Here is a 13,340-nt window from a genome sequence, read left to right as displayed (position 1 = left end):
CCCAAGCTGATAGAGAGGCACCAGTGTTTTAAGGGCACCATCTACTGGCTAACGGGAGCAAAATGAGGCAGTGATTTGTTAGAGTCCCTCTGTTCACTACAATGAGTGCTGGAGCCACCTTAATCAACAGGTAAAGATTGGAGAGCGAGTAGGGAAAGCTGGAGTGACACTGGATATGGGTCTTAAATACAGCCAAGCTTAAACTGACAACCTTAAGACTTGTCAGAAGAATTAAATTTCATCAGAAGTCTTTTCTGGCTTCAAAAAGGCTGTTATAGTTTAGTTGACATTATCTTGCTAGGAACCTGTATGTCTCAGTTCTGGTCATATTTTGCATCCTTTTGTGGGATTTATTAGCTTGCTTGGTCTTGTCTCTAGAAAACAGCATTTTTAAAGAAAGCAAATAATTGGCAAGGTTTCTGTGTGCACTTATAATATGCTCTCCTCCCTATGTGCCCATCAATGCTGTTCCTCATGATTATTCTAGCTACAAAAAATAAAAAGTCATGGGTGGTAATTCCTCTCCTTGATAACTCTGCTCTTTTTTTCAGCTGTAGTTTAATATTGTGAGAACCCCAAAGAGTCATTTATGCTCTTGACTAACTGCATACCGGCTGGGTCACAGAAATGTTGAGAGCATTGCCAGTATGAATCTGAGGCAGAAAAAAGCAGGATTTGTACAGGGTTGTTTTTATCCTAGGTGATATCTATATGCAGTTCCAAATGTCAGAGGATTCCTTTGCACAGATCCTTAAATTTCATTTAATTTGCTATTAAATGATCCTCTGGGCTTCCAAAATTGCTAGTGCATTTCCTTACATAGGTGGAATAATCTTACTTTTTTCTTACCGTACTTATTAATGCAAATGGGAAAAATGACATTTTATTTAGGACTTGGAAAAAAGTCCAATACAAAATAGAATTTGTAAGGATGACTGCGATCATATATTGCTATGTACTATTAATGGCTAGTGCTTGAATGTTGGGCAATTACAGGATTCAATTATTATGTGGGACAAGAGAATGTTTGCAGGTGCCTGTGGTGTGCCCTCCTGACTCTGAAGGCCAAACTGAACCATACAGACAGACAAACATGCAAAGTAATATATTTGGTGTCATTAAAAAAAGTATTATATATCTGTGTGTATATATCCAACTGCTGTTACTGTGAACAGTCTTCTCTCCCTTTTATGCATGAGAATTGCTATTATCATTAATCTTAATGTAACATTTACTTTTGAATGCTTTTTCTCTATTTTCTCCTTTCAGTTGCAAACGAGACAGGTGACAAAAATGCACGACCACTTTCACGATTTGCCCGTAAGTAGTAGCCTTTTTTATTTTAACTGGTTGATTTCTATATCTACTGTAGAAATAAACACATTTAATAAGTCTAATCTCATATTATCTTTGCCCTGTTATTACAGTTTATTTACAGTACTAAACTGAGGAGCCATAGTACTTAGTTGGAAAAGTCACTTACAGAAATTCAGTCTTGTTGAACAGAGTTGATGCAAATTTAAAAGAATGGAAGGCTTTGTGGCCCTACTATTGTTTCAAGCATAAAAGGTTATAACAATGTAAGTGTCGCAAAGCCAGCTGAAGTTGACTACAGTGGCTACAAAGAGATTTGGGTCAAGCCTTAGAAATAGCATATGAAAAATGTAATTAAACCTTACTAATAGCTCCTCCTCCACCTTTTGCTTCACACAGCAAGGTTAGGAACTAAAGGTATGGCTTGAGATTTGAAGTAAGTGACCCAAGTTTGAACAAAACAAAGGGATACATCTGCTAATGTGGCACCATCTGACCATGACTTTGACCATATGAATTATTAAAAACATGCGTGACAAAATATGTAGGAATGAGGAGGAAGATAGGAAATCCTGTTCATAATGCATGCAGTTTCATGATGATCTGTGATCACTTAGCAGGGAAAAATCCCCTTCTCATCATTAAAAGGGGGCATTTGCTATCATCGTAGGTGGTGCAGAGCAAAACATCAAAATAATTTACTTCTATGGTGCAGTATTTCACACAGTCACAGGATGGCACTCTGAGCATGCCATACCTCACATAGGTAGCTAAGGTGCATAATGTAGAAGGAACGTCTGTGGCTATGAAATTTGTTGCATGTAGTGACTTACATGGTGATGGAGCAGACTGAACAGGACTGAGAGAAAATTGTACTGGCATTCCTTATTCCTGATTTAGGGTTTATTTTCCTTCATGTTGCAGACAGTAAAGCTTAAAAAGGGGCTCTATTCATCAGTCCTGGCTGGTTCAACCCTGAAAATGCATATGGCAAAGGAAATCACAGAGGAGAGAAATGTAAATGCAAATATTTTCAAGTTCTTTATCACTCCGCTTTTTGTCCATTATGGTTCTTGAATACTAGGTAAAGAGTTGGAAGATTCAGCCCAAGTACCATTTATTCCTGGATATTTGGGTTACAAGGACTTCATGCTGCAATATTGCCTGACAAGTAGTCAAGGATAATGTCATGACATTTGGAACTGAGCTGGCATTTCAGTTCTGATTCTGACATTCAAAAGAACTTGATTTTTGGTGAATGTGTATAGGGTGCAGGTCTGAGATCCAGGAACAACCACTTTCTGTTCCTGCTTTAATCTTGGCTCTCAGCCAGGCAGCCAAGCCTTATTTGCAGAGGTAGGCGTGACTGGCATTACATGGAAGAGAACAGACCGGTGGCGGATGGCTATCAGCTGAATGAAAGCACAGGATACCCCCTTATAAGGCCTCATCGTTTGACCCAGTGCTGCATGGGATTAAGTGTGGAGGTGAGATCAAGGCCACAGGCTATTTGACAGTAACAGAAAAGCAATGCAGAGAGGAACACTTAGATAAGCCTGGTTGGGAAATAGTCACAGAGTCATAATATAAGGACAAAGGGAGATAATTCAAAGTGTAAACCAGACCTTCACTGTTAGGAGTTAAATTTAGTGATCTGGGAGTCAGGTTGAGGATTTAATGATCCAGCTAGCTTCTCATAGGGTATCATTAATGATGACTGTGTGGCCATGAGCAGTATAAGGTGAGAACTCTGTGGAAATGGGAAGGAAAATTAGAATGGGAACTCTGTTATGGAAAGGAGGGAAATGGCTGAGGCGTGTGCTGTGCTAATGTGAGTTAAGTGGATGATGCCCAGATTTATGCTGAGAGTACTATAACCTACTCTACCATACCATGTTTCATTGAACAAACAGTGGAGTGCAGATCAAACATTCAAAAACGTCCTGACTGAGTGGCAGAAAAAGCTGCAGCATCTGAGGACAAGGATTCAAGCAATAACTGAAGTCATAGAGGATTATCGTCGTTATCCTTGTGTCTGAATCACAAACCAGAGACTGGGTATCTTCCCTGGACTGTGCCTTTCACATTCATTCGAATGATTAATTCAAAGGCAATTATTAACTTCACAACAGAGAACAGGATTTCCATTGCTCTGTACCAGCTGCCCATTTGAGGTCAACAGTAAAACCTTCAGAGATTTCAGTGGGATCACAGTTGGGCTGTCATTGAACACTTAACAAACCGTACCCATTTTGGGTGACCTTATTTACCTGATCTAACTTTCTGTACATGCAACCAAACACAAGATAACCTACAGAAACCCAGATGAGCCTTGGTCCTTCCTGACTGTTGTCTGCAGCTCTCTGGACCATGTAGCTGTTTCCCTTTTAGTTCAGGAACAAAAAAGAGGGAAAGGCTGCTGGTGTTGTTAAGTGAGGCAATGGGAATGATAGTTGTGTGGTTATCAGTGATCCAGGTAGCTAGACTTGCAGTGTAACAATATTTTTAGGCTATGTTAAAGTATTTGAACACCCACTCACAGATTCTTGAAGCAGAGTTCTGCTTTTTAAATTATAACACCTAAATCTATTTTGCTTTTGCCTCTAGCTCAGCTATAATCATCTTTGACAAGGTACAATAAAAAGAGGGAGAAGCATTTTTGCAAATGTTTACACTTATTCACAAGGATTTGAAATTAAAATTAAGTGTTACTCATTCCAATGCTAGGGCTACCCAATCTCCTGTACTCTTAAATGTCAAATTCCAGTCCATTTAGGCAACATTGAATTTAAGAGGTTACTACTCCCTTTAGCAGCAGTTAACGTGCCTGGTATCTCACTATGTCATCTTGCTACAAGTACCCCTGTGCCATCAGTCTTTGAACAGCTGTGGCTGCGGGAATTTAAGTTCATCAGGCTTTCAGCATTTCAGACAGCTGGAAGCCCCTGGTTAGTATCTGTTCAGGCAGGCCTGTTAAATAAAACAATCATTTGCCAAATGCCCTTCACTTGAGCATAGCTGTGGGCAGGCTGAACACTGATTAGGACAGGTGGGCATTTCATTGCTCTAGTGAAGTTGGTTAATTCACATCAGTTGGCTGATTTGCTGCTGTTGATCTTCAGAAGAGCCAAGTAGATCTGGGTCTACAGTCTAGATCTAATCATAGGGGAAAGCTACATGGAATGGATATCCATGCTAGAGGAAAAGGTATAGGTGTATCTGCAGAGAATCATAGAATCATAGAATCATTAAGGTTGGAAAAGACCTCTAAGATTGAGTCCAACCGTGAACCCAACACCACCATGCCCACTAAACCATGTCCCTAAGTGCCTCATCTACTCGTCTTTTAAATACCTCCAGGGATGGGGACTCCACCACTTCCCTGGGCAGCCTGTTCCAATGTTTCACCACTCTTTCAGTAAAGAAATTTTTCCTCACATCCAATCTAAACCTCCCCTGGTGCAACTTGAGGCCATTTCCTCTCGTCCTATCGCTAGTTATTTGGGAGAAGAGACCGACACCCACCTCGCTACAACCTCCTGTCAAGTAGTTGTAGAGATGAGGTCTCCCCTCAGCCTCCTTTTCTGCAGGCTAAACAACCCCAGTTCCCTCAGCCGCTCCTCATAAGACTTGTTCTCCAGACCCCTCACCAGCTTCGTTGCCCTTCTCTGGACACGCTCCAGCACCTCGACGTCCTTCTTGTAGTGAGGGGCCCAAAACTCAACACAGTATTTGAGGTGCGGCCTCACCAGTGCCAAGTACAGGGGCACTGGTACACAGGGGAAAAAACTATATATACTGAAACAAGTACTTGGGGTTTTTTTGCACTGTTTTTGTTTAAGGAAAAAGAAAGAAAGAAAAAAAAAGGTTTGATTTGAGTGATTCTATGGTTTTCAGTGACAATTAGTTAACCTGTCACTGTTGGCTTTCAGTGGTAGTGCAAACAACAAGCTATTTGTAAGTGCAAAAAAAGGCTAATATGTCTTTTTCCTGGACCATGGAGTTGTCCTGTGCCTGACAAGCTGGAGGGCTTGTGGAATAAAAGAAAGGGTAGAGCTGAGGAAATAGGGAGAAGATGGTGGTTTGGGAAGCTCAGCAGATTCCTTAGAGTAATTGCAGGGGAAAACCTCAAAATTATAAAAGTGGCTTCAGAGAGCCTCTTTTCCACAAAATATTATTTTAATAGTGTGCAGCAGCTTTTTCTGCAAGTGTTGATGTCCTGCTCTCCTGTCTTAGTGTGCAGCATGTATGGCTGGATGGCAACTTATTTTTCGTTGTTGACCATATCTTAACAGAGACTTAAACTCCTGGTTCCAACAGTATGCCATACTTTTGCAAAAGAAACGGTCCTCTCAACATACTATAGGGATTCACAATATTTTTGGCTCTATCACAGGTGGCCTGTATGGTCAGATAATTTAAAATTCTTACATCCTTTATACTTCCCCTTACAGAATGGGAAAACAAATGCTTACCTATTCAAGTAAAATTGAGAAATTTTGGGAAATTTGCATGGTGGTCTAAAGAACAGAAACAGTGGTATTGCCATAACATTGCGAGTCCTTGAATGATAAAGATGTGTGGATGTTACATTTATTTCTGCAGCTGTTGTGTAGACATTGCTTTGGACTACCTGGTGTGAGGAGTAATTTTTCTAGCTATTGTAGCACAGAACTCGGCACAGGATGACAAGGCTACCTCTAAATCTGGGTAAATACGGTCCTTGCACATTAAATAGCTGCTGACAATTAAGAGCAGAGAAGCCTACAAGTATGGAGCTTTCCTGATTAACTGGGAAATACTCTGAAAATTGCTTTGGAATGGGGAAGATAGACGAGGATTCTTGCTGATCTGTCTCTGCACCATTTAGGCTGTGTGAAAACAAGACACTGAAGACAACGAGCAAAATAAGGCTGCCATCAGCTGTCTGTAGCAGCAGATATTGCTGCTTCTAACAGGGTAGCTTCTCATGATATATTCCCAGGAGACATGAGATAACAGCTCTTCTATTTGGTTTCCTCTTGCATACTTTGTGTGTACTGCAACAAAAAGTCAACCTTAATCCGTATGTGTTAGGTCCACTATTTGCTTCTTAATTGTCTCTGCTGGACAATTAAGTCTGAATGCTGGGGAAATACTTGAAAATTTTACCTGTACAGTCTCTTATAAAAATCAGTTGGTGACTTTAGAACTATCCCATTTGTCAGAATATTTTTTTTTTAATTTTGCATATTGATGAAAAGCCCATGGAGAATGACTACCAGCAGAGTTGGTACGTCTTATTACTTTGGAATCCAGTAAGATTAATGCTTGCTGCACCTCTGTTGTGGGAAGTCTCTTAACTGAAATAATTAGTATTTCACTAGTTAACTGCTCTTCTTGGGATCTGCTAATTCACTCATGTATATTCTATAATAATTGAAAGTTAGAATGTGACACAGGTGTTCAGTATGGGAGTATCACTGGGATTTTCAGAAGTGCCTAATTTATTCAGAAGCCATTTAGAAATTTTTGAAAATATGAAACAAATACTTAAACTTTATGAAATGTAAGTTATGTATTCTCTTCTCCAAAGGCGGGGAGGAGATCTGACTGAAGGATGCTAATTGTACTTTGTCAGTGGAACTAGACTTACAGATGAGGATGGGTTCTCTGAATGACAAACAAGAGGCACCTGGTGGCACTTCTAAATAAATGTAAAAAGATCATCCATATAAATATTTTGGCATTTGAATGTCTACTGAGAAAAGCTGAAGTTTCAACAGAAAAAAATGTTTTCTGATACTATTCCTTCAGTGATATCTTTAATCTATAATTTAACCACTATTAATTTTAGTCTAAGAAAGTCAGCGATTAATATTGTATTGATTTGGTACTTTGTTTTTTGGTTAGTTCTTTGGCTTAAAATACAGCCACATCAATACATGCTAAGCTGTAATCTAAGTATAATGTGGAGAGGATGGTTTTTATTGAGACATGGGAACTCCACGTTCTATAATCAAATCTTTTTATGGGAAGCATTACAGTCTTGGATTTGAAATGACCTGAACATTAGTGCTTATTTCTACTTCGAGCTTTATTTCAGGTTTTCAGGCTTAATCCCAAATTGTGGTGATGCAAAGGTAAAATGATAAAGACCATCTTTGTTTTCCAGACTGCTGAGAGACTGGATGATAGGCCTATGAATTTATTTTCCTTCTCTCTCTATTTTTGCAGGGTCTAAATCACAAAACTGCTTGTGGAACACCATTATCGGTGGGCTTACCGGCAACCTCAAGGAAAGGCCAAAGCCGACCATCATCAGCGACCCTAGACCTCCTGAAGAAATCTTAGCAGATGAACTACCACCAGTGGACAGTCCTGAGGCATTGGTGAAAACATCTTTCAGGTCTGACGGATATGTGTTTACTTTGTTTATCCTTGAAAGTATATCGTTTTAAGATTAAGTCTGCAGTGTGGGTTTGGTGGGAGAATCGATACTGAAGGATTCAGCAATGCTATGTATCTTTGTACTGAACAAGAGTGAAAAAAGAGGTCCATAAATAATACTGACTGAACTCATCTTTCACTTCTCGGACCTCATTAGCCTTCTTAAATGATTGTGGACCAGATATATATAAATTCTGTAACTAGTCAAAATGGTCAGCAAAGAGAGCTCATTACATGAAGATGTCTTTGAAGGTTGGTATTGTTTCATTTGAAAGTGGTTTAGTGATCAAGACTTGCACTTTAGGTCAGATGATGTGCTTTGTTGATGCAAGGGAGAGCTAAACCTTTTTCTGTTGATGTAATGTCTTGAGAAATGTCTAGCATTAATTTATTTTGTCAAGGCGAAGGATTCTGGCCAGGGGCTTGCAAGCAAGCTATTGCTGCTGTTGTAAAGTGTGTGATCTATATATTGCTGAGTTTTCCTCTCTTTTATTTAATCATGTGGACATACAGTTGTCAGATGTTTCTTGGAGGCATGTTTTCTGAAAATAATTTTCTCAAAATGAGGTAAAATAGAGAAGCTGTGTGCATGCAGTGGATCTTTGACCAAAATGTGAAAACTGGTGTGCCCAGCAAAAGCGAAGCGACTGGCAGAATTTTTTCCAAGTGTTTTTTGAGCTTTTTTTGTTGTTGAAAAACTATGCTCTACTTTTCTTCTATATTAAATGCATAAGTGTGCAAGCATAAAATGGCTTTTGCTTTGGATAAATTTCTCTGACTACAGTGATTTTGATTATGCCTCAGTCTGTCAAACTTATTTCAGTCTTCATATAATCATTATTTTGAAGGTACTTATTTAAGTCATTATATTAGTAGTAATTTCAGATAGCTTGTTTATACTGCTTGACATTTAAAAACATATTATCATAAAGTGAGTTTATGTCAGTCTATATAAATAAATCCTGTAATTCCATAGCACATTTTCATTCTTTAATATTTCCATTGAAATGATTCAGGACAAGTGTTTCAGAACCTGGATCCTCCTTTTATGATGACCGATGGTATTTAATGGCTTTTAAACACTTTGTGTCTCTGATATTTAAAGTCTATAATTTCAAGAGATCAAACTCTTTTTCAGCTTTCATTTCTCATAACAAATTCTGGGTAGCAGCAATCCTTACATTGCCATCGTCAAGATAATTTCAACCATTTTATATGACAAAATAATGTCACAGCGTTTCAAGTGGCATGATTTGATTATGTGAGTAGGGGTGACTTGGAAGAAGTGAGCTTGTATATAGCATAATAAGGACTGATGAGCTGGAAAATGTAATTTAGCAAAATAGTTTCGCTAATGCAGCTTAAAAGGCTTTATAAACATTACAGAACCTTTGTATTTCATCAGTATAGAAATTACTGTACAATGTGGCGTTTTTTGGGGCTTTTATAGATGGAAATCCAAACAAATTGTTGTTACAAAATAAATTGTAACTGTCTAGTTTTATAAAGAAAGGAAGACCCATGTGTGTTTAAGAGCTATGCAGAGGAGTGGAAGGTAAGAGAGTACATTGCAATTACTGTCTAAAGACTTGAGAAAATAAAACCACTGCGGTGTTTTTATTCTTTTTGGGATCTTGTTGATATTTTTATGGTGCAAACTGGGGCTTACGAGGCAGTAGCATCTTTTGTACGATGGGTTGCATGTGTGATTCATCAGGGTCTTCTGTGGGTAGTGATCTTCAAGTGCTTCCTTAACAAGAGTTTGACTGGTGTGTCTGAGTGCCTGCCAAGCATGGGCTTTCCTTGTTTCTTGTTTACTAGACACTGGTGGAAGATCTTGCTACCCTGTTGCCTTTTGGGAATGAAATGCACTTTACAAGTTGTCCAGTTCAGCGTGTCTTAATTGGGAATCTGGTGGCTGAATCTCAGTGTGTGTGTGGGGCAATGTTGGGCTTGTATGAATGGATTTTACAGAGAGAAGATCCAGGCCTTGTTTTCAAACGTGACTGCTACAAACTGTAAAATGCAGCGACTCCCTTACTACTTCTGATTCACCACTGTTAGAGCAGTGTATGGCAATACTGTCCCTTTCATGCACAGTTAAAAAGAAAATGTCTCTCCAGTGTCAAATGAGTCACACTTCCTTGTGATTGCATATCTTTTTATGTGAATACATATAAGCAGCACGAAATCCCAGTTGCCACTTCTTGTATTAGATCTTGTTTTCTACTGTGCAGTACTTATTGTTCTGTAGCTTGGAAAATTAGGAAAAGATCTATATTTGATTTTGTTCAACGTCTCGATATGAGCTTGAAACGCATTTGAACATAAAGGGAGGAATGTGATTATTTCAGTCATTTCAGTCATACTTTTCCTGCAGTAATAATCCATCTTAAGATGTAAAGCAAAAACCAGACGAAACCAACCCCCTCTCCATACTCCAAGTAAGTATAGTGCATGATATATGCATCTCTGCATAATTAAAAAGTGTTCTGATGGTCTTGATTTTCTTATACAATTATTTTACTATCTCTTTTCTGAAGATAACAAGAACAAGCACAAGATTGGTCTAAACAAGGTTGAATATCTTTCTAAACAGAGAATTGAAAGAGTTTGTAGTACCTTCTTGTTTGCAGTATTGAACTGAGTGAGCAGTTATAGGTAATTTTGTGTCTTGACTAGTTATACTACTGCAGTGCTTAAAATATAGATTTTAAAATCCATTCTCACTGGCATTTAGTCTATTTGTTTAGTAAAGGCAGGGGAGGCCCCAATTTGAGTTACATTTGAAAATACAGTGGAATATGGAGAATGACAGATTATCCCCTTTTGACAAGGAAAAAAGGTATAATTAGACACATAGAAGTGATTAGCTTCTTGGCCCACACTTTATGCAACCCATCTGATATCTCCACTATCTTTCTTTGCACAAATATGCAAGTTCACAATTACAGGAGCTGCGATCGCTTTCTTTTTGAAGAGCTGTGCATGGATCAGCATCCATGTATGTACCATCGTTGGCGGTGGCTGTGGATTGACGCCCAGGTCGTGGGCATATGGCCTTGTCAGGGCTGCGTGATATGTATGTTGGCTGGAGATGTCAATGGTTGCCAACACCGAAGTCTGTAACTCAGAAACTCTCTTCCTAGATCTGCTTTTTGATCTGCTAGGTCCCTGTAATGAGCAGTGGTGCTATCAGTATCGGTAAGTATTAACAGTGGTAATTAATGAGCTCTTAAGGAGACTGTGTAATAACTTTCAGCCTGCTTAGCTTCTGTATGCTGCTTCCTGGCAGCACTGCCCAAGCAGGCATTTTGATAATGCCGGGCTGGCACCCACCAGGGGGAGCAGGGAAACAAGAGACAGGTTTGGGTGCTGTTCTCCAAATACCACCTAAAAGTTTGTGGAAGTGCTTTATGTTGGAAGATACCAGAGAAACTGCTGTGTTTGTCCCCAGACTGCTGCCTGGAGTGAACGAAGTCACCAGAGTAGTACTGCTCCAGCTTAAAATTTGATGTGTCCAAGATGTCACGATTTCTCCTAGACTCATTTGGTTTTGATGTACTGGAGAGATAGAGTGTTATTTTGAGTCTGGAGACCTGGGACGCTGCATTGGGGTATATGACTGTGGTGGTGCTTATGGGGTGTAATGGCTGTGCTGGATCTTGTGGCAGGAGAGATCCCATGGTACAAGGTGACTGAGACAACCAGGGAAGAACGGAGATGCTCATCCAAGACAAAATGTTCAGTGCAACCTCCCATCCTGGTCCAGGGCCTGTGTGACAGCTAAAGTTGGTCTGCAATTGTGGAGTAGTCCAGCTGGCTCTGTCTAGCACGTGGGGGCTTGGGGCAGGAGTGTTTCCAAAGTGATAAATCACGGTAGCAGGCAACTGAACAGTCAGCAGATGAGGCAAAGACCCTCTGCAAAGTTTCTTTATCTTTCCAAGGACAGTTTGCTTTGCTTTCCTTATCTGCTTCTGTTCTGCTTTGGGAGTCTTAAATCACACTGGCAGCTAATCTTCTTGTATTTCTGGTTCGGTCGTGGGTGATGTAAACTCTTGCTCGTGCCAGCTACTGGCCACTTGGTCTACAGGATAGAGGTGATACTGCAGCGCTCCAAATGCGAAAACTTCAGTCACAGCACCACGTGCTGGGAGTCAGCCCATGAGCCTCAATCGTGTGGGTCAAGGAGGCATCAATGGGAATAAGGGGTATGAGCCTTCCTTCCCCCTACCTTCCTTGAGTCATAGCGAGAGCCCATCTCCAGTCACATGGCGGAGAGGGACCTGCAGGACTCCTCCTTTATCACCTCTCACGTTTTGACACTCTCTGGGCAGCAACCAAAGCTCGGCCGTAGCTACTTAAGCTAGTACATGAGGTCTGAAAATCAGAGAGGGAGGTGATGCTGTGCAGGAGAGCCGTGACCATAACTGCAGAAAAGCAGGAGCTGAGGGCTAGTCACGGGGTAGAATAAAGCCCGCTGGCCCTCTCTCCCTCCCAGGTCTCAGTATTTCTTTATTGCCTTTTTTATTTAGATTTTCTTCTTGTTTTTTAAAAAGCACACACAAAAATGAGAGATGAGTCTCACTTGCCCTAACTTGTTTAAAAAAAAAAAAAAAAAAAAAAAGACTGCACAAGGCTGGAAACATGAAAGACACTTTCTCATGGGTTTTTATACCCATCTACAGCAGATCCAGGTTTCACTAAACATTAAAATGTAAGCAATCTCTCTGAAAACCACCCTTCTCAACATCTTTCTCAATCCAGAATTCCAGACTTATTATAAGGCACTTTACTTGCATTAAACTTAAATTCATCTATGTTGTAGTCAAACCTGTTGCTTATTCCTGTTATTTATTGATACTCATTACGATGAATAAGAACTGAAAAGTGTTCTGTTCGTTAAAGAAATGGCTCCCACATCATTTGTCTGTCTTCTCTCTTCTTTTAATTGTGCCTCCCTTCTAGGTGCATGTTATGCTCTGAGCGAGCTATGCACTCATTTCTTGGTTGATTGAGATATATGAGTCAGAGGGGGAATGATCAGAAGAGAAAGATTTATACCAGTTACTGTTCAAAGGCTGCATTCTCTCTCTCTCTCTCTTCACATATATCCACACGAGTCCAAGAGGGAAGGTGTTTTTTCAGGCAGTTGAAAGAGAAATAGACGTGTCTCTTTTTTTTTTTTTTTTTTTTGATATCACAGTCTTCTTGTTCTTCATAGGATAGATGTATTATTGATGACAAGCAAAGCCAGAGATTCTGTCCCTGTAAATATCAGACACATCAAAAGACCCAAGTTGAGAAATTCAGATGGACTTTGGGTGTCCTAACAGAGCTGTGCCTCTGAAAGGCAGGGAACAAATCCACTTCCAAAATGGGAACGAGAGTTTGGGCTGAAGTGCCATGGATAAACAAAGTCCTGGTAGTAAAGAAGACCTGCTTTGAGGACTGACCAGTGCCTGTCCTTGACCACACTTCTCTGCCTGACGTACGGCACCTGAATCTTGTACCGTAATAGACTCTGAGCACTTGTTTTGCAACTGTGCAAGGCTTCCAGTTCTGGCTTTGTAAGCATACAGATCACCCCCAGTCCT

The 13,340-nt window shown here is 40.0% G+C and overlaps 1 protein-coding gene across 2 annotated transcripts in view; it reads left to right on the top strand.

Moving 5' to 3' along the window:
• Positions 1-13,340, top strand: part of PDE1C (phosphodiesterase 1C) — a 336,098-nt gene that overhangs the window by 45,391 nt on the left and 277,367 nt on the right. For both annotated transcript variants that reach the window (XM_076330826.1, XM_076330829.1), the window contains exons 2-3: positions 1,270-1,320; positions 7,531-7,702. In XM_076330826.1, the coding sequence (XP_076186941.1) occupies positions 1,270-1,320; positions 7,531-7,702 (223 nt within the window). The remainder of the gene's footprint in view (positions 1-1,269; positions 1,321-7,530; positions 7,703-13,340) is intronic.

The sequence above is a fragment of the Aptenodytes patagonicus genome, chromosome 2 (assembly GCF_965638725.1).
Source record: "Aptenodytes patagonicus chromosome 2, bAptPat1.pri.cur, whole genome shotgun sequence".
Lineage (NCBI taxonomy): Eukaryota > Metazoa > Chordata > Aves > Sphenisciformes > Spheniscidae > Aptenodytes > Aptenodytes patagonicus.
This window is presented reverse-complemented; position numbering and strand designations above follow the sequence as displayed.